The sequence below is a fragment of the Osmia lignaria genome, chromosome 12 (assembly GCF_051020975.1).
Source record: "Osmia lignaria lignaria isolate PbOS001 chromosome 12, iyOsmLign1, whole genome shotgun sequence".
Taxonomy (NCBI): Eukaryota; Metazoa; Arthropoda; class Insecta; order Hymenoptera; family Megachilidae; genus Osmia; species Osmia lignaria.
This window is the reverse complement of record NC_135043.1, coordinates 11,242,397-11,264,060: the sequence shown is the minus strand read 5'-3', so window position 1 is coordinate 11,264,060 and position 21,664 is coordinate 11,242,397. Positions and strand designations below refer to the sequence as shown.

Below are 21,664 nucleotides of genomic sequence, written 5' to 3'. Positions count from 1 at the left end.
CCAGCTGTTACAAGTCAACAAGCTTCGAATGCTTTTGTACGAGTCAAGTCATGCTCCAGGCTGCGAGAGTAAATTCCTCGTGAACGTGGAAATGAGAATCGCAGAGAACTTTGATAATTCCATTTTCTGTGTAATCTAGCATTCACACTTCCTATTAATTTGTCTGGGAAAACATTTGTTCAAGATTACAACGTATGTACACTCTGATCCACAAATGATGGGACGTTTAGATTTTTTTATTTACCTTTGAACAATTTGAATTTATACGATAGCTGTTCGTTCGCCTGTTTCAATTACACACATCATGTACCTACCTTTAAGCATGTTTGTAGAAAGAAAAACATTTAATGATAAAGAAAAGAAAAAGGAATGGTAGATGGTAGTATGTAAAGGGTGTATTTGAAACGAGGACGGTAGCGGTTAATTAGAGCAAAAAATACGCGGACACAGGTGGAAAGGGAAAAGACGAGGTTGAAAAAGTGCGAACAGGGGCGAGTGTGACGATAAACAAAAGGGAATTTACGGGGATGTGAGTGCGAATCGGGTAAACACCGACACATCCGTTCTCCAAGCTAGATAAGGCTGTTGGTTCAGATCGAAAAAAACTTTCCGGAAAGTGGTTTCCGCTCTCTTCTGTTATTACTCTCCCTATTCTAACTGTTTTCATTGCATTTAATTGCATTTAATTGCATTTAATTGCATTATATAGATTTACAGGCCGCTTGTTGGCCTTTAATTATCATTTTATCATCCACTGTTTTGTTACAGTTAACGACGAACAAAGAAGTATTTTTTGTTTAAGCCGCTCTCAGTACGTTTCACTTAATAATATTAAAAATTATTTTATAATAATTTAAAATTAACACCTTATTAAAATCCAAACGACACAGAGCTGTAAAGCTCCTGTTTCGTAATAATTCAATGAATAACGTAAAACTAAACTATCAGACTTTATTAATAGAGTCTGCTTTAAGGTTTATTGAACACGAGCAGGGCACGTTTGTATCACCAACAAAGGCAACAGGATTTTATGAATCACGATTACGACAGAAGTCGGTGATATATCCTTGTCGAGTTGTTCTGGAATAGGTACAATCATGCTTTAACAAGCATGTTTGACGCATGAAACGGCCTCGTTCTACCGACAATAAAGATCAATCGTAAATATCGAACTGTGCGTAGTTGATATTGCCATGTTGAACTTTCTTTCTGCCTTTCTACGTATAGAATATTCTTTGAATATTAAACCCTTAAGTTAAATTATCTGAATCAGGCCTGGTTAACTGGCACTCGCTAAACTGGCTAAGCAACCTTATTTTTCATCCCATTAACATCAAAAATACGAAAACTGAAGAAACCGAATGGGTAGATCTACCGTGTCAAATTTATAAGCAAATCGAAAGATTCCATTTTCAGAAAGAAAATTCCGGAAGGAAAAGTGATACAACTGGGAACGATGAATATCGTGCGCGATAACGAGCTAGTTAAAACTGGCGAACTCTCGGTACGTGGCAATATTTACCGTAGACCAAATTGGAAAAGTTGAAATGTAATTAACGACAGTTAGAGAGTTTAACGTTCCCGCATAAACGCGCTCCATTAATATTCATTTTTCTCGATTAGGGCTCTCAACTCTCCGGGAAAATTCCTACGCATGGGATTTATCATTCGACCTAAATCCATCGTTTCACTCCACTTCCGTGAAACTTAAAACCGTTCCATCATATCAATCTATGTACATTGACAATCATTAATATTTGAGCATCATGAGATTTTAGAAGTAATTTTTTTCTAACTATGTTAAATAAATGGAATCTCACATTTCTTATTTTAGTTTTGATTCGTTCAAAAATTTCTTTTTAAATTTGACAATACCGAATATATTAGGTTGTAAACAGAAATTTTCAACTTCGTTCTTTTTATTTTAACCAGACAGCTCATGTAATACTAATTTCAACTTGAAATAAAAATGAATTCAGTGGTGCAAAATATTCCAGTAAAAAATTTTATTTCACGTTGAACAATAATTGTTAATGTAGGCCACTGTACATAAAAACGTCCAAAAATTGGTTACTCTCCGAGTAACAATGAATACTTATATAATGTATTATTTTAACTATATTGAAATGGAATTTCATCCGAAATGAAGCTGTTAGAATAATTCATAGGAAGCGGAATAATTAACGAGGTCAATTTCAGATTCAGAAGAGCGATTACTCATTAATTAGCGAAATCGTCTGCCGTGCCGTGAGCTCATCAGTTTTTTATGACACGACGATTCAGCTTCAAAGGTTATAACTTATCTTATCACGCACACCCGCTAGATATGACATGGCTGGCACGTATACAGCGATAACACGGAAGAACGAAAACGGTTGGGGTGAAAAAGGATTGGTGAAAATCGCATTGTAAGCTCTTTGAAGATATCCCTCTTTCTAACTCAAGTTGCGAACCGTGAAAGATCGTCGAATAATCTTTTTTCATGGGACCGTAGGTATATCTTTGTGGGATAAGAGTTACAGCATGCATCAAATGTGCATGGATTCTTGTAAAGAGGTCCATTTTGTACATAATTTCAGTAAAAATTATTCTACCATCATTTGAAAATTTTAACCATTCTTTGCCTGAGACAAGAAAAATTGAAGAAACTTACAATTTTTTATGGTAATGAGATTAAAATGAGTTAAATAGAATTCCGGCATTTTAGAATTGTAAATTTCTATCAGATCTGATCTATCCCCTCAAAAGAGTCCTTTTGCAAAGAAAAAATTGTTTAATGTCTACTTTTCCCTAAAAAGTTATTCTTTGAATATTTAATATCTTTTTATTTTCATTTGTTTCAGTGTGGTGGATTTCCATGCGTCGAGAATGTTAAGCGCAAATCGCCGAGGGTAAGTATAATTTTTAATTGATTATGTGGAAATTAATCTCCAAAATTAAACTTTTAAATATACTAGGTGGTAGTGAAAATAGGAGGTCACTTATAATACAATCGTATTAAAAAAACCTTTTACTTCCATATTACTTCCCTGTCCTCCGCTAATCTATCTCTCTAATACCTTCCTTTCAATGTCAACGACTTCTACTTCTACTTCGTTGTATTAGGGTGACGAAAGGCGCTTCGTAAGATGAATTTGTGGGTATTCCATGGGTCTTTCTTATGTAATTAAATTACTCAAATCCAATTAATAGAGTCTCGATAAGGGGACGACATGTACGAAGCTCCAGCCCGACTTCATTCGCTCTCTAGTACACACACGATCGTAATTAACCGCACATTCGATGCATGTATGCAGAAACCGCGCGTTGTTTGCGAATAGCAATTCGGAGCGGACTAGATTGAATGTAACATGAGCTACATAACGTGGAGAATGCGTACAGAATAGTCCCGTGTGTTCGTCTTACGGGCCTATTACCGAACTTGGCCCCGGTTGCCCATCCGATTGTTCAATGAGTGATTATGCGGCCGAAAATTAGCGAGATTTGCGGAACATGGGCGAACGATAGCTTGCCAACGCTTTAACGCTCTAACTCGATATTGACAATGCAAATTGTCGCTCGTCGTATACGAAAACTAGTGATACTGTACTTTCTTACGAATTCCGCGAGAATACAATCAATATACATATATAAAATTTTATACTGAATGTATATTTTATTCATCTTTTAATTACGGTGAGATTTTTGTCTGCAAAAAAGAAAAAAAAAAAAAAAAAAAAAATTGCAGGTCCCAAAGTGAGCACAGTAAATAGATTCTATTGTAGGTAAAAGTAATATGTAACGAACAGGAAAGGAGGAATGCTTAACTAAGGGAAGATAAATTCAATTTACTTGGAATACCGAAATTTCACTGGCTGAAGGAATGACCCGAATAATTTTATGTAGCAACTGGCAGCAGTTTAGTGTCAGACGTAAAATAGACGGGAGAACGTGTAATATTATTGCTCGGGAGCAAATCACAATGGCATTCTAGGCGACGAAACGACATATCGTTATTTCAACTAGCACACGATGCATCTGACGCAATGCAGTTGTATGCACTCTACGTATGTATGTATGTATGCGCATACATGCATACCTGGGACGCATTGTTTTCAGATTTTCTTCTTTCACGTTATTTTCTGACTTTGTTTCGTCTTATCCGTTCCTAAATTTACTCTACACTGATTTTTCTCATGGATTTCGACTTTCTTGTTTCGTTGCTTTTTACATTCGCCTATTGATTTTACTTCGGAACGTATACCTAAGTACATTGGTATCAAACCGGAAATTTTCCAATCTTATCGGTGAATTTATTCAGAAACCCTGCGAATTTATGTTTAAACTGTTGTTTCCATTTTACTCTACTGTCCGAAACTGTTGTTTTACCGATGCTTGGTTTCTATGAAAATCTTCAACTTTTGAGATTTTTTGTACAAATAATCTACAGAAGCATCAAAGTTACATCGAATCATCGCAAACTTCTCATGGTAGTGGCGATATTAACAAGATCGATCGTTCAGAAAGGATTACACTCTTTCGAAGGATTCGTAGATTCGAGTGCAATGGAAAATGGGCCGCGGAGAAGGCGAATCGTTAGCAGAAATGAAAACAAATTGCTTGGGTGGGAAACTTCCGAGGGCCATGAAACTACGGGGCAAAAGTATGATTTGACAAATGGCGTGTGATAAAAGCGAGCAACGTTCATTAAGGGAAATAGTCTACGGTGGTAATGCTACTCGTATCATAAAATTGATGCATTGTAAACACGTTTAGGCTGATGTGCTAGGTGTATCAGTTCGATATGTTCAACTAGGTTATATACCTTTTATGATATCTTTTGCAACAACTGTAGTGTAGCTAATTTAATTAGATACACGTGTTAAGTAAAATTATTGTTATTCAAAAAATTTAAAATTTCAAAACTTGCTTCTATTATTATTGAAAAAATAATCGTTTTAAAACTAACGTAAGGGAATGTATTGTGGATAGATAGCCTGCATTAACGTTATTTTATCTTAGTTTGTAGGAATATAGGGCAACGTTGGATTAAGGTCCAGTGATACTTATAATACGTAATCGCCTTAAAACATGATGTAAGAGTGGCAATTAGCAGGTGCAGTTACAGAGGGTAACAAATTATTCCCAGTTCTGTGTAGCAATTCGTTCTTCTTTCAATAAACAGCATTAAACTTCATAAACTGCCTGTTATAGAAACAATGTAATTGCAAGTCTGAATCTTATTTGCATACTGCTTAATATTTCAGTAGTTACGGTGACTTTAAACCGATATATTGAATCAAGCAATTTTTTCGTTATTTTTTAAATAAATAATCATTTCTAGATATATAATGCTTCATAGCATAGTCTTTGATATTATTGTAGTACTGAAATACACAACAGCGAACGTTTATTGTATTTTTCCACCCTGTTTGCAAAAACTATGAAAGTACGTGAACCAATAGTTGAGAAACATTGCGAGATTCGTGAGTTAAAGTGGATAATTACGAACGAGCTCAATTTCCTTTATGGACAAATTACAAATACGAATACCGTGAGCTGAAATGTATATTCTCGCCTTCCATTTCTTTTTTCTCCCTACACATGTTCCCGTTCTCTACGCGCAATAACAGCAGCTGCAGTATTGCCTGTCGCAAACATCGACAGTGTTAGTTAACCGTTGCAGCAGAACGACTTTGGAATTCAATTTGCAGGCTGGAAGCGTACAGCTTTTAAAATGGCACCGTGTACCGAAGTGGACACGTAATTTCCGTCGGATCGATTAACAGTACATAGCATTTTAAAGAGCAGACGCGGTTTAATCCGTCGAGCTATCACGTAATATCGCCCGTTTTGTACAAAGTGGACCAAAGACTTCCGCCATTGCTCTTTGTAATTTACCACCGTCCAACGATTGTATCGTCATAAAGCTATGTATGTAGCCTTTTAATCAATCACGTATTAATACATCCGCAATACTGTTTTTTTATTATGACTGAGTACCACTTATTTTATCATTGATAAAATAAATTTTATTATTGAGAAAATATTGTTTTTCAGATAGCCAAATATGCATTGTAATTCAGTGCAGTATAAAATACAAAGTATTAAAGTCACCGTGATATCCGATCAATTTTATCCGTTCGTTTTAATTTGAAATCGTTACTTATAGTAAACGACGCGCCGTTCGGCCAAACATTTCCAACGACTTCCATCGAAACTTTTCTGTGTTTACTTTCTGTGTTTACAGCCGTAACGCGTTCCTCTCTGCAGCTAGTATCTCGTTAAACTTACATAAAAACGTAACGTTCTGTTGCTAACGATAGACCAGCGTTAAATTACGGATGAAATTTAAAATCTGCTTTAATCGCCACTGAAATTAAGTTGACCGTAACCGAAAACGAATTTTTCGTAACTCACAGGTTAACAGTTTGGAAATGTAAAAACCACAGGATTAATTTATCACTGTGAAGTATTTAGACAACCAATGAACACTTTGCAACAGAATACTCGCATATATACCAAATTTATAATTAAAAGTAATTGCAAACAGGTACTCGCTTAAAATTAAGTAATAAATACATAAATAAACTTACCTACAAATCCGTTGCTGAACGTCTTGAATCCATTAATTGTCGAAAAAAAATAATATTCTTATGTTTATCACGAACGATGATTTGGCACAAAAGTCTTTTACACTAAGTACACGAACAGTTTTTGCAAACTCGTAAGTCACCGTAAAATTCAATTACCTCGCTATCACCGGCACGTTAAGACACCTTTGACACGATTTTCTTAATGAAAAGTCTCGCAGGTTATTTAATTTACATAGTATGATATATGGATACGAATTTCTTACGGAAAATAACGCGATATTGCTTCTTAACACTTTTTAAAGTATGTATTTTACGATATACTTTGTTTAAAGGTCAAATCAATCACTTCATAACGTGACGACATTTTGTATACTGGTTATGATCCTTCTTTGTTATGGGCGATTTACAGTCTACTTCATTCCTGTGTTGTGATTGGCTGATTAGAGACGGTATCCACCCTGTTTTGAAATTGCAACCAGGAACCCGTTTTATTTTTTAGTAACAGTTTCATTCCCCATGATTAGTAATCTTACCTAAATGCACAAATAATTAATATCACAAATGAAAAAAATATAATATACCATATTTTTGTAAGGATTAGTATACAATATCTTTAAGTCAGATTTATTAGAAATGTTATTTTACATTCATAGTACTCATTATTATGACCAGAGAGAAAAAAGCAATAAAATTTATCAAGTGGAAAGAAGAAAAATAATTAACTGGTAATAAGTCTACGACGTAGATACATAACGGGGCGCCTTTGGTACCCCCTCTAGTTCGTCCCTGTTTTCAATGTAATACAGCGCCGCCAAGCCCGCGCATTTGCTTCCGAGTTTTCCTTGCCGCCGTGCCGGTTACGCGTTGTGTTCGTTTCAATGAAAGTGTCGCGAGTGTGTTGACAAAAACCACGCAAAACTAAAGAAGAATGCAGGAGCAAAAGAAATTCCAGGCTGGTGCAGAACGCCCATTGTCCGGCAGGCTTTTATTTCGCGGAATTTCAGCAAGGTAAGCCGCCTTTTTTTCCAACGTCCTCTAAAGCACTTCTTTTCGACCAATTAATTTGCGCTCAACACCGCTTTTACTTCGTACAACAAGAAGAAATGTATATAATGCTTGTCCTTTGTGCTTTGTACTAAATTTTCTCTATAAATTTGTCACAATAATTCCGTGTCATTGTTCTACTTGGTAAATGCGTAAGGTTAAAATGGCGGAATTATTGTATGAAATATTACACGCCTCATAATAGGAAACGTTGCAGATGGCGCTTTTTGTCGCCATTATTCGTTTTTTAAATCGCGTAATAACTTTTCTTTACAAGAATTTATAGAATTGTATGGTTTTATTACCGTTATTTGCTATGATAATTGTAACAATATTCATAGTTTCTAGTTATAGGTCATGGGTTGTAGGCTATAATTTCATGTAATATTTACACATAAATATTAATGCCCCCGGCAGTAATGATAGGTTGAGTAAGGTTAAGAGTGTTATTCGAACACGTAACGTGTACATTTCAAGAACAGAGTATTAGAATGGTGACACAAGAACCGCTTAAATTCTAGCAGAGACGTAGTCTGGTCGGTGTCTGGTCGTCATTTTCCATAAGAGCTAAGACAACCGTAGACAGGCTTACGAGGCACATTATGCGGAGATTCGGTGATTTGCATAAAGCTGGTTCGTGCTGTTGATTCGCTCGAAAGAGAGATAGAGAGACAGTTGGCTGATTATAGGATGAATGAGGAAAGAGAGGAGCCCGCGGAGACAGAATAGAGAGAGAATGATAAGAGGATTGAAGTGAAAGGGAGAGAGAGTAGCTCTCTCCGCAATCGCTGAAATTTGGCGCGATGGATCTTGTCGAGGCGAATGCATAATTTCAAGTTGTAATGCAGTCTTATCAGAACGATTGCTATATGGATCGCGGAAAGTATTCGTTCAGGGTGATGTCTGATTGCGCGTTGATTGTCTCTACCAGAGAATTCAACTCCGTCAGGAATTGATTGATACGTGCATTCCTGTCTACGAACAGCTAGGAGATAATGAAGTGAACGCTTCCGCGAACCTGCTAAAGACGTTTCTGTAGGATATTCTGCAAACCATCTTTTGTTCAAATATCAGCTTATTCCGGGTGTGTCTACTACTAATCGTAGTAGCATAATTAGGAGGGATCAAAGGTGCTACTATTTTTTTTTCTTTTTTTTTTAATACCAGCATATTTTCGACAATTTCAAATAACGTTATCGGGATCCGAATACTTATTCGAATTTTTGAACTTTACGTGGACGATGCCTTGATACAAACTACGTATATACCGCAGGCGTTCTAGTACTAATTAAACAGTGACAAACACTAAACATCATCGGTATTTCAATACACTCGAGTACCACTATAGACAGAATGTTCTTCGAATGAAATTTCCTTTGAATGAACGCGCAACGATGTTATCGATCTTGTTGAACTATCGCAAAGAGCCGAGAGTAGTTGAACAATTGGTTGACGGTTCTATTGTCGCAAGTCCGCCTTCTTGGATCTCCGTTTCAGTGTCCTTAACCTACCAAGTGGAATGGCCACTCGACTCGACTCGACTCGACTCGACTCGACTCGACTCGACTCCTCTCCTCTCCTCTCTTCTTGTCCTCGTAATTCTGTCTCTGTACTTTTCGAGAGAATCCTTCTAGCCTCTGTCGAGGAAGACTTCGCTCTTAGATTGGACGGAAGTTCGTCGCGTTAAATTATACTTACGGACATCTCATGAGACACTTTAATAGTGGAATACATTCAGGTCGACATTAATTAAGGTTTGACGTGGAAGAGATTGTAGGTAACAAGCGTAAAAATGAAACGAACGACATTTCGCTCATAACTGAAATATGTACTTGCATTCGTGCAACTTCATTATTGGTTAGATTGAATTGAAAGAAAAATGATAGTTGTCTCGGTAGAAAGATAACCGTCTATCGAAGGATATGAGTCAGTGACCCGTGGCCGAAACGAACGTTATGAATTCACCGGGGGGGAATATTCATCCGTTAGTCTACCCTTGGGCTCTTCTCTTTCCATCGGAATCGAAGCATTGGGCGTGCTGGCGTATAGAGGAAATCGAGGATGAGTCGAAGGGTACGGGGCAAAAGAGAGAAGTAAAGTGGAAACGGGTGAAACCTTTGCCATTGGAGAAGGGAGGGCAGGGCATTTCTATCTTGCCCTGAGATCGAGAGGAAATCTTGAGATCGTCGAAGACGAGGAAGATTGCCACCGTTTCGACAGGAAAGGATGACGAGGAGGCCGTGAGGGCGGTGAAGTTAGGAGGAGTCAGCTCGCCCACCGCTTTTCAACACCGTCGCGTCGATGAAACTAACGCGATTTACTTCACCGTTGCCGTTCCCCTCTATCTCCCAAATAATGGATAACGTTTTCTTATTCATCTGTTAGGGTATCTACCAATCTTGATATAATCGAGGACACCCCCTGTGTAAAGATTTCCATTACGATATCTACTGATAGGAGGCTAAAACTTTCCTTCTTAAAAATTCAAACGCTTCGACTTGGTTTAGAAATTTGGGAATATGTTAGCTACATTTTAAAATTTTCTAAAGTAACTATCGGGATCTTTGGTATGCAACGAGTATTATTCTACGTTTGTTGACTGCAGTCGTCTTCAGTAACGAAAGGGTTAAGCCCAACTGCATAGGGTACTCGAATCTCAATCTATTTTCACCCTGCCGAGTAGAATAGAATACGAAGGATGTTTGAGAACTCCTTTTGCGGCACACTTTCAAGCCAAGTTAAAGACAATGGTGTAGGCAGCAATAGCGTAGGAGAGCCTAGTGGAAACAGAAGACGAGTTAGATGGTATAAAGCAAATTGTGCCAACCAAGGAGATTCCTACTCTCGCACTCTTCACTTCAATTTTCTACTTGCTCTTTCCTTCGTCGTCCGTCGGGTTACCTTTTAAGCCACTTTACCCATGAGTATTGTATTCTCATGGTTACTCATTCTCATGTTTCTTGCGTTGCACCGTCGACACTGTTCCACTATGAAAAGCTCGAATCACCTTGGACTTTTACCTTTTCTACTCCAATGCCGTTTGAAACCTCGCAGCCTTGCGAGTTCAAGTTTGCTTTGAATTACATTTTCGATATCGAATATTGCACAGCTTATTGTATGGTGTCGTCGTTGCTTTCTATTATTTTTTTTACCGATCCAGTTATTATTTTAACTTTACAAGCAATAAACAAGTATAGCTTTCTAAAAATTTCTTTCCATCTGTTTCGACGGCTCCTTCCGTGAAAAACATGATTCTCTTAAACGATGTTGTCAGAAAGTTGTGGCACTGACACTTTAGCAATTTCAAAGAATTTTAACGACAAGATTTTGGCACGTTACCATCGCTAACAACGGTTTGATTCGTAGTTGAAAGTTTCCATTTTGCTATATACAATAGAAACTTCGAAGAAACAAGAAAATGCTGCTCCTCTTCATCGGAGAAAAAGACACGTATACGTATGCCTTACAAGGGACACACATTTATCGGGAGAATTTTTCTCCTACAGACTTTCACACGAACGTAATTTTCTATAGACTATGAAAAGAAAGGTTAAAGAAAGGTTAAAGAAAGGATACGACAAGAATAGGGTGATTCGCTTCGAGTAAATTTATGGCTGATTATGCAGGGTAAATCTTATATTTTTAATTAGAAAAAAAGTTTGAATGTAGAGTTGTTATGTTTAAAGTAATTATTAATACATAATCAGCAATCAGATGTTTTTCATTCTTAAGAGTGCTAAAATTTACTATACGAGTATGTTTAGCTTGTCTGGTAAAAAGTAAAACTATCGTCGTTAACGACCGCTTGTTTCTTTTTTCCGTGTCGATTACAAAGACGTCGCTAATTATATCGCTTTAAAGAGTTTTCTTTGATGTGGCCCATCGCACCGTGTTGTTGCCCACAGCACGTTGAAGGGATATCGATGCACTGATATATGTATGTATGTATCGTTATACGTTTGACGTATTATCGTACCGATCCTGTGACCGCTTCATCTAGGTGATTGACCTCACTACGGTCTTTGATAAGGTCTTTCCTAGGTGCCTAGGTCTCTTCTACTTTTCAAGAATTCAGCCATGTTTCATGTAAATAACCAAGAATCTCTGAAGGTATTTTATGATTTGTTTTCTTCAGCGTAAAAAAATTTAGATCAGAGAGGGTTAAAAACCACAAGCTTCATGTTCGGGGAAACAAGTATCGTAAAATGGTTGTTAACAGTAGTCGTAAGGGAATAGAAGCAAGAAGGCCACTCATTCTGATCGCGAAAGGAGTTTTCCGCCGCATTTTCTCCACTCGAGGTGGAGTGTTTTTTTCCAACTTTCTAAAGAGCTCGATGTACCTACTTCGGCTATAAAAAGGGCTCGTTTTATTCGTTCAGCTATGTAAAAGAACATCCACTGCTTTTCCATCTCGCTCGGTTATATCTCTCTCACATTTCCAACAAGTTCATCGAAGAAGCGAAACTGCTAGTGAACAACACGAGGAGACGTCAGTGTACGCCATTGCTGGCGTCGATCTGAAACTTTCAATTACCCTCACGTAGCGTGCCGCCAGTATATCCCGATACGTTCCCAGCCTCGAATTCAACATCCTAAGCTCCCATTCCCGAGGGATCAAGTCCATCTGATTACCAGTAACGGGCTTGTGTTTTAACTCCGTTCCATCTTCGATTAAACCAAACCTCTCGGAATATTCCCTTCGACGAATACTTTGAATCAATTTTGCGGCTAGTTGATGAATTTGTAACTGCTCGTTATTGATTGAAACGTATAGATACTGATTCCGGAGGAAGCCGGAATCCTGCAGCTACTCACGACATCGGGCTTAGGCAGAAAGCATTAAAGGAAATTCGTCTGAAATTGGCATTGAATATGTAAATTGAATTGAATTATCAGGGTGAGAAAAGTTTGGTTCAATTTGAAAAATTATTTTTCGTTTGGTTCTCTAAAAATGAACGAACCGATACATATTCGTTTTCGTGGAATTTTTTCACTAATAATACTTGAATAGTAATTGGTCGTTGTCTCTGCGTGACGAGCGGGAAATTGGCTTTGCATCCGCTGGAAAAAGGCGAGGGGAAGAAAATAGATAGGAGGCTGGGTTGGTTGAAGAAGGACAAGTAGACAGGTGTTCGCATTAATTTATACGGGGGAAAGTTTGACGTGAACGAATGGTCTCTGCGATCGTGTAGCCACGCGAACCGCGCCCCGGTGTCGATGAAATTAATTGAAAACTTGTTTATTTATTGGCGGTCCGCTATGCCAGAGAAGCGACCTGGAAGTTTTTGGCGAACGTCGGCGAATTGGCGATACGCGAGAACCAGCGTGCGGGTAGGAGGTAATTGGGAATAGGATTTGGAGCACGAAAATAATTGCTTTCCGACTTCTGCCAGGGGGTGGTATATGCAGTTATGCCATTTAACCTAGACCTATCGCTTATCCAACTGGTTTGCCCGCTGTGTTTCCCTCTCGCCTCTTTTCCCTCCGCGTAACCGATCGGACACGTTTCCAAAAGTCCATTGGATTTTCATCTACTCTCATTTTTATGCGATGGAAAAAAGAAACAGAATACGGAAGAATAATAAAATTCCTGTTTGCTAGATCATCATGAAATAAATCCAAACAAAATTTCAATCTCTCGAACATGTAAGTAATTTCAACAGCTTTCGTCCGTCGCGTCGCGTCGCGTCGGTTTCGCCACTTTAAAGTTGCAAATCCTTTCGCGAGCAAAGTCTTTCTCGTAGAAATAGCAACTCGAGTCGAAGTTCAACTTTTCGTGCAAGCTGGGCTGTAGAGAACGATGAACAAAGAAAAAAAAGTCGTCGAATGGCGGTCTCGTTCGCGGATTGTCCGACAGGATATTGGAAATTGAAATTGCCGGCACGGATGATCGGAGTTGGAGGTAGTTTGGAAGATAAAAAAGAAAAAAAAAAAAAGAAAGGAAATCGGTGAATTGAAAATTAATGTAAAGTAAATAATTGAAGTTTAATATCGCCGCGATGGGAATATTTCAATTTTTCAACGAGTTCGATGAAAATTTCGCGGAACAAAGAAAGTCAGGATACGTATCCTTGATATTCGATGCAAATTAACGCTGTGGAGAGGGTTGGATTCACTTGAAACTATTCGAAACAAATAATTGCATTCCGCGTTGCACGTTGCCAGGAAATTATTCACCGTGCAGGAAATTGAAATTTTTTCAATATATGTATACAGTTGACTTTAACTTAAATAGATACTTCATGAAACGGTAGTCATCTGAACTATTAAATTTTTCTTTTACAAATCATTTATAATTGGAGCAAGGAAGGATTTGACACATGACTCGTAAAGTTAAACTCAAAGAGAATTCATGATAACTTCAATTATTGAAGTGATCTTTATTGTTATAATATACATATATTGAAATTATTTTGAGGAACTCATAACTCCATTCCTATTCCTGCCACCGGTGTAAAAGGAGCTGTAACTTAATAACTTTAATACGTTTTCCATTTGCTGCACTTGGCTTATCGAAAAACTATATCGATTATCTATAAAAGGACAAAATATTGTATATCACCGATCGAATGCAATATCGATGGTATACGGACCGGGTAGAATATTGGTATTTGTTGAATCAAAGCTGTTCGCCTATATTAGCCCAAGCGTATTCTCCGTTAGATTCTTCTTTTCCAGCTCTGTGCAGTTTTCACTTTTTATTCGGCAATAAGAAAGTTTTGACAAGAATCTTTATGGAATAAGTTTGACGATGGAAATCGCGAAAGTTGGCTGTGCCCAGCCTTTTCCGTGTCCTTTTGTGTACTCTGCCCCTATCTCTACCGTTCCTCTCAATTCCGTTTCTTCTTTACAAATACTTACTCAAGTTCTCCGTACAAATTTCATTCGCGGCTTCACAAATCGGTGGCTCGGTCAATTATGATCCAGATCAGAGTTTCATATTTTTTAGCAAAATATTATTTAAAAGAATAGTTGAATGTGTTGAATTCTAAATTAAAATTTTGCTCCAATTTAGTCCAAGGTGAAGGAAAAAACTTCGGAATTTGATATATTCATGAGTATAATTTGTTAGAACAGGTAATAGGGGTGGATCAATCTTGTGTACCATAGATACTCGATTGAAAAAAACATCATTAACCTAGATATGTCTATCATCCTTCCAGAAAGATGATTGTGCAAAAATTTAATTAATACATACCATTTAGACCTCAAGGAAAGAAAAATGGCATTAGTTTGAGAAAAAATATCTGAACTTATTATGTGAAGTAATAATCTTTTTTTAAATTAACATTTGCATTATGCAAGTGATAAGACTTTCGTATCAATTTATTGGCTTTGTAATATATTAGAAAAATAATATTTAATGTATTATCAAATAACCAGCATAGAAGATGAAAATAAAATGAAATTTAAATTAGAAAGGATTCTACTCCATTATCTGAGGATTAACAAGTTGTTGGGGTGTCCAAGGAATTTAACTTCCTCCCTGATCTTTGGCTTCACGTATCTGCATAAATGTATCATGCGTCTAAGCTAGTGTTTAAATGGTATTTTGCGGCCGTGTATAGCTATCTACGAGCCGCAACAAGAGAAGGCAACAGATGCAGACACGAAGGAAACTGGGCGTGAAACAGACTTTGATGTAGAAAGGAAGGATTCTGCGGTTGAGGTGGATGGAGTGTGAATAATCGTTCTCCCTCTCTGTGGCCACATGGGAGGAAGGAAATGTCTCTAAGAGGGAAAAAACGGCGCAATGAAACAATGGAGGTGTCTATACAAGGTGTTTTAATGTTAAACGATCAGACTGCATCGATAAGGAAAGATTATTGCTTTCTATTAATCAAGGACGTATTATTTTTCTTCAAATAAAGTTATTAACCTTTGGACGTCGGACCATGGAGAGTGCCCCAATTTTAATTTAATTTAATTTCATTTAATTCTAATACTATTTTTTTTTTTTTTTTTTTCGTTACGTGAATTTTTCTCCGAAAATAAAATTCGAAAATGTACTACCAGCCTTATGTTGTACATGTTTGGTACTCTTAAGAAGATTGAACTCGAAAGCACATAAAACAGGTATAAATATTTCTTCGTAGACGAAACTACAACCTTTCTTTATAACACTGGTACGTTATATCGTATTTATATGTTAGTTTATTGATAACTCCGATATTCGGAAAAGCTACATGGTTCACTAACGATCCTATTTTTCAATTTAACGATACGTGTTCACTGAATTCCGGAGTAAAATGGTTTCGATGTTGCTCCAATTGTTAAAATTGAACGCATTCCCTGCTCTGTATATGTATATACATTCGTGCTTTCATCAAACACTTGTTTTGCAACAACATCGTTCGTTATATTGTTACAAATACAAACAACTTTCATCGGCTTTCATTATTACTATCTCACGTTATTGGCTGCCCGTTATTCTTTTATAGATTTTATTGTGTTTGCCGCGATATCTTCATTCCGACGAGAAATACGAGAAACTTTGATAGTATCGTTCTCATCCTGCATATTGTCTACATAAAATTACATCTTTAGATTATTCTTCTGAAGAATCTTTTTCTTCATATTGTTAGCATAATTTTTGAGAAATTACAAATTGATAAGATCGACATTTGGTCAAGAGTAATGTACGAAACATAACTGATCGAAATAGGACCAGTCGCTCGATCATACAGTACTAACTACTGCCGGCGCGGCGGGTCCGTTGCAAGTGCACCATTTGCATATGGAGTACGAATGAAGTTTGGCGGATGAGTGTACGTCCAGTCGTGCATCTGCATACGATTATGCAGCTACGTGTTGCCCTAACTGTCGACAACCTCGGCAGGAAATACATACTACATAGCTGGTCTATCGTACTACGTTCATACGAATTTGTCTGATAAATTATTTCTGAAACTATTGAAAAACCTGAACGTTATGCATTAATTTGTTTCTATGTACATGACTGCTGACTGTAAAGTAACAATATAAATTATAATTCTTGAGAGTTTGGAGTTGCGTAGAAATCAATTTTAATTGCTAATAAGGGTGGAGTATATTCGTATTTTTTCGAGATTAGCAAAATTTATTTTCGAAAACTAGAAAAGAAGAACTGAAAAAACAACATTTAAATATAAAATTTAAAGTTTCTCATTTGTTGAGTAGAAGCAATTTTTCCAGATTGTGTATTATTTCTCTGAAACAGTGGGGTTAAGAAAGTATAGTTATTTAGAATGAAGGAAAGTGTCGAGTGCTTGACACAGACAAGCAGGATTGGAGGAGAGTGGCGTCAAATGTAGGAGCAGAGTTGCTGCCTAGATTGTAGAAGGGTGCGAGCGGAAAGTAGGAAAGGGGATGCTTCAGCGGGCTGTGTCCTCGTTACTTGTAGTGTCGCGATTCCATGAAGGAAGATTTCCAACTGTTTCTTAACAGGTAGCACAAACATTTCAAGAATGCGCCACTACCATAAAGAACTACCGTCACATGTAAATACATAAGTAAGTAAGTAGGTAGGTCACATCTCAGGTCATTCTAGTCATCCTTAGTAACCGGTAAGAGGTGGTTGGGTGGCAAAGAAATCCTGTCGAAGATTTCTTTTCAGAGACGAGACACATCTGTCTCATTTATTTCAAGAGAAATTGACATTATTTTTAAAAGGAAAAGCTAAAATTGTTACCAGAATAGATTTATATGAATCTACATATATGAGTTTTTATTAATTATGCAATTTCAGAATGAAACGATTGCAATAAAAATGATTTTATTTACGTTGGCATTTCGAATTAAACAAGTTAGATAATTAGAATAGTAATTTATTGAAACTTAAATTATAACAATTCGTGCACACTTACTTGCATAGTAATTGCTATTCTAGTTGACGTTTTTATTCCTTTGAATACACAGAGTCCATTTATGTTTCGCAATAGCCAGATGAACACCATGCCTTTTCTTCTGGCTGTATATCGTGCAGAAAACCAGTAACAGGTGAAGCAATACTGTTGTCTGTGTAACTGGCTGAATTCCAGCTGCTTTTTACGTTCAATGCAACTCACTGCCAAAAATGATTACACGGCTAGACGAGGACTGTGCCAAGAAATAGTTACCCTTTCAGTCGTCGTGACGCCTTTCGACTGTCGATATTTCGGCTGTAGGCAGAAACAATTCCTTGGTCATTAACTGTGGACACTGGTTATAGGAATATTGTTCTCTTTTCACTCACTGTTATACATATTTAGAAACGTTGGAGTGTCTGTTTCGCTTTAGATTTGTTGTTATTCGGAATATTAATTAAAAGAAATTTGAATAAACTATTAAATTATGAAGCAATAGTTTAGTGAAATATGCTCGGTAATGGAAACATTTGTACCTTATGTAGTGAAAGAAAAAATTGAAAAGATAGGAGAAGGAAGATCGTAGAGTCGTAGAGAAAGGGTAAAAAAGAACATGTAGAATCGTTTAGCAAATGGGTTTGCTGGTGAACGAGGCGAGCTGGAAGAAGCATGGATACGGGTTTGCTTGATAAGAGGGTGATGCGGGGTTAATCGGCGCGTTCACACTCAGCGGGTATCAAAGCCGCCCCATTGCGTCACAGGGGAGGGACGTGGTTTGCCTCGAAACTATTCATGCACGGAGGGTGATCTGGAAAAGCCTGGAAGGGTATCGTTAAAGGATAGCTCCTGGTGAAAGCAGCATTGGGTAGTTGCATTACCCACGACACGGAATTATATGTAAGCTGAACGGATAGGATTACGTGGCCGGACGTGCTTAGGCATTTTGACAAGCACCCTTTTGTCGTAGACACCGCTTCCGGATAGTATATGTATCATCATTTTATAATGAATTCTGCTGGGCAAATAATTTTAATATTTCTGCTCTTCGTATCAATTATTTTCCAAATTACTAATTTAATTTTCATTTCAAATTACTGATTATTATGTGTCTTGGCAAACATCCCCTTGCCACGAATAGTACTTTTGGCTAGTATATCCAAATATCCAAAAAGTTTTATAGCAAACTTTGGAACTGCTACTGTGAGTTATTACAATAAAAGGCAGCTATAGCCACGGTTTCAGATATTCTATTTACTCAGTTAGCGGGTTCGCTAAGAAAGTGTAGCCACGAATGGTCATCACAGTTGAACGATCGATATACCAGACTGTGTCCACGAGAAACTAATCGGCATAGTTGGAAAGCCGGTGGTTATCCTGGGAATCCTACTGGATCGGTTGTCCCTCGTGCTGCTGCGGTTACAACTAACGATCCTTCTCTACCTCCAGTGTCATACCTAGAACGGTTCCATGGTTTAATGTCCTGTATTACTTAGCAGTTTGATTCACAGACAGCGATTACTTTCTTCTTTTTTTTTTTTTTTAATCTAGTATAAATAAGCAAAAATGCTTTCGAGCAATAGGGTACGAATTCACAAGGGTTCGAAATATCGTCACGAATGATGAGTTGGTCGGCTGAAATCAATTTAAAAAGTCCTCTTCTGCGTTTGAAAATATAATACCTTTTCAAAGAGACGTCATTGTGTGTATTTTTCAACGTTTCACTCTTCGTCCATCTGATATAGATACATATAGGAATCGAATACAAATACGAGCCAATATCGATGATAAATCAATATTTCTACATAGTCGACGGGACTCGTACGAATCGTCGCGTCGCGTCGTTTAGTGGAACTATAATTAATATCTTTTGATTCAGTTTGCCGGATAGGCGGATGAAGCACTCAAAACAAGACGTTCGAAATTGCGAATCGAGTTTCGTTATTTATTATACATACAATATGACAATCTCGAACGATGCCGATTCACTGCCGGGAGTATTCGATAAAATTTACCCGTTCTCTGGCGTTGCCTCTGAAAAAAAAGGAGGCCCATCCCGGCCGCGACGCGACACGTTAAATCCACAGTAACGAGATACTCGTTTCACCGTGGCGCGGCAATTTTTTTCTTCCGCCTATTAAGCCGACGAATCGCCATTTTGTCATAGTTCGCATTAACCGACGGCCCGTCTAACCCTCTATTTTTTTCACGCACTCGATTGACCGTCGTCATCGGTTAAATGTGACGCGGTTGGAAGAACGGTCGCGTCCCAGTTTTCCAAAAAAAAAAAAAATTACCCACGTCAGTGCTCCTGTTTAACCTGAAAATGATTCACCGTCCTCGGGTTGACCCGCTTTAACCCTTTCACTGCAGCATTCGCGATACCGCTGGATCGATGTCTGGAGCTTAGTAAATATTTTGTTTATTAATTATTTTGGTAGTGTCAAGTTGTGGAATTGACCCTCGTTTAATCAATATTGAGCCAGACCTTATCATTTTCTTCTCCATTTTAATTTGTATTTAATTACATCTCTAAAATAATAAATATTAAAATAAATATTTGTCAATTAGGGTATTATAGCGAACAGTAGGACCTCCTTCCTCGTCTTCGTCATTTTCCTTGGGGAAAACAGCTATGCTCAGTAGAGTGCACATATACATATACACACAACTCTCTCGCTTTGTCGCTTTTCTCTACAAAAGAGACCCTGTTGGGTCCGAAGGCTACCACGCTATATGGGTCGATTTTAAAGTTCTAACCTACATTCACATCGCATAAACGAAGCAACCTGGCGATCCCTTGAGATAGGGAGCGGTGCGAGCGGGGGTAGGGGGTGCAAGAACGGGGGGAAACGGATTGGTGGTTGGTAGTGAATATGCGGCAAAGGTAAAGGTCATGCGAACCGAGTGCTATCGACTGCTTTTATATGTGGAGGTAGATTCTCCTTCTCTTGTTTCTCTTGTTTCTCTTGTTTCTCTTGTGTCGTTGCACGCTCGGCTTCTCCCTTTTTCGTTGGCTCGTTTTCTTCTTCACCGCTTGTTATTTCGAAGCCGTAAACGATGCCGGTTATCGCCGACGTTGATTGCCGTGTACGATGAGATGCTTTGTTACCCGTTCGCACGTATACTTTTCTTTCGTTATTATATGTTTTCTTCGTTTTTAGAACCTTCTCAAGGACTCTTTCGTCTTCACTGACTTTGACGATACGAAGGGTGGCTTTTTAAACGCATTGTTAATTAATACTTTATGGTACATTTATGTACCTATATTAGGCGAAATTTTACTATCAGAATATTGAAAAGAAAATCGATAATTTCTTTTAAATTGAACCTCTTGCATGGTAATGTTTTTACCATTGTCCTGTAATGGCATTTCCGCGGGGACGCGGTAGATAAGCAAGAAATGTTGTTAAGGTGAAACGGTGCTCTTGATTCGTGGCCTTTGCACTATTCACGGTCGCGAGGGAATGGAATTGTTTCGAGGTTCTTCTGTCCGCTTTTTGGTTTTCCACGATGAAACGAGCGTGGAAAGTTTCGAGAAACTGACAACTAGGATCCCTCGTGGACAGGAAATTGTTTTTATCGTCGATCGTTAGGTTTTACAGTCTACTTCGGAGGATATCTTTTCGACGAAGTTAAAAACTTCACTTCGGTTGATTGTGATCGAATAATTATAGGTCTTAGATCAAGGTGAAACGTAATTTGTAGAACGATACGTCAGTGAAAATTCTACGAACTCGCGTTTACATTATGAATCGCCGTTTCCCAGTAGAAAAGTCTGTTATTGATCAGACGATCTGCTTTCGAGAGTCCTTGATTATTTATTCATATCCGAAGTAGAGGAAAAAAAGAAGAAGATATCCAAGCAACGTTATGAAACTGTTTCTTTTCGATTTGGAATTCGTTTGCATTGCAAGTATTAAGTCGCAATTATCCTTAGTTTAATACGTGCCGGCCTTTACCTACGTCTGTGCTGAAGAGCGTTGCATAAATCAAACAGTCTATCCTTTGTAATTGCAGCAATTAGTAAACCCTTCATGATTTCGAAGGAGTGTGTAATTATTCATAGGAATTCGATGCTCCCTTACATCAATTACGTTTATTCCGGGTTTCTTATTTCACTAACAAAAAAATCTAACTTGTAATAATATACGGTAGATTCTCGTTATATTGCCATCCGATTGCCACACTAATAATAATTACAATAACAAAGTGAAGTGTTGT

General features: G+C 37.7%; 1 protein-coding gene across 8 annotated transcripts in view; it reads left to right on the top strand.

Moving 5' to 3' along the window:
• Positions 1–21,664, top strand: part of Nrx-1 (neurexin 1) — a 183,001-nt gene that overhangs the window by 8,430 nt on the left and 152,907 nt on the right. For 7 of the 8 annotated variants that reach the window (XM_034337131.2, XM_034337129.2, XM_034337130.2 and 4 more), the window contains exon 2: positions 2,844–2,891. In XM_034337131.2, the coding sequence (XP_034193022.2) occupies positions 2,844–2,891 (48 nt within the window). Of the gene's footprint in view, positions 1–2,843; positions 2,892–6,029; positions 7,584–21,664 lie in introns of those variants that run through there. The other variant, XM_034337136.2, reaches the window with a different exon arrangement.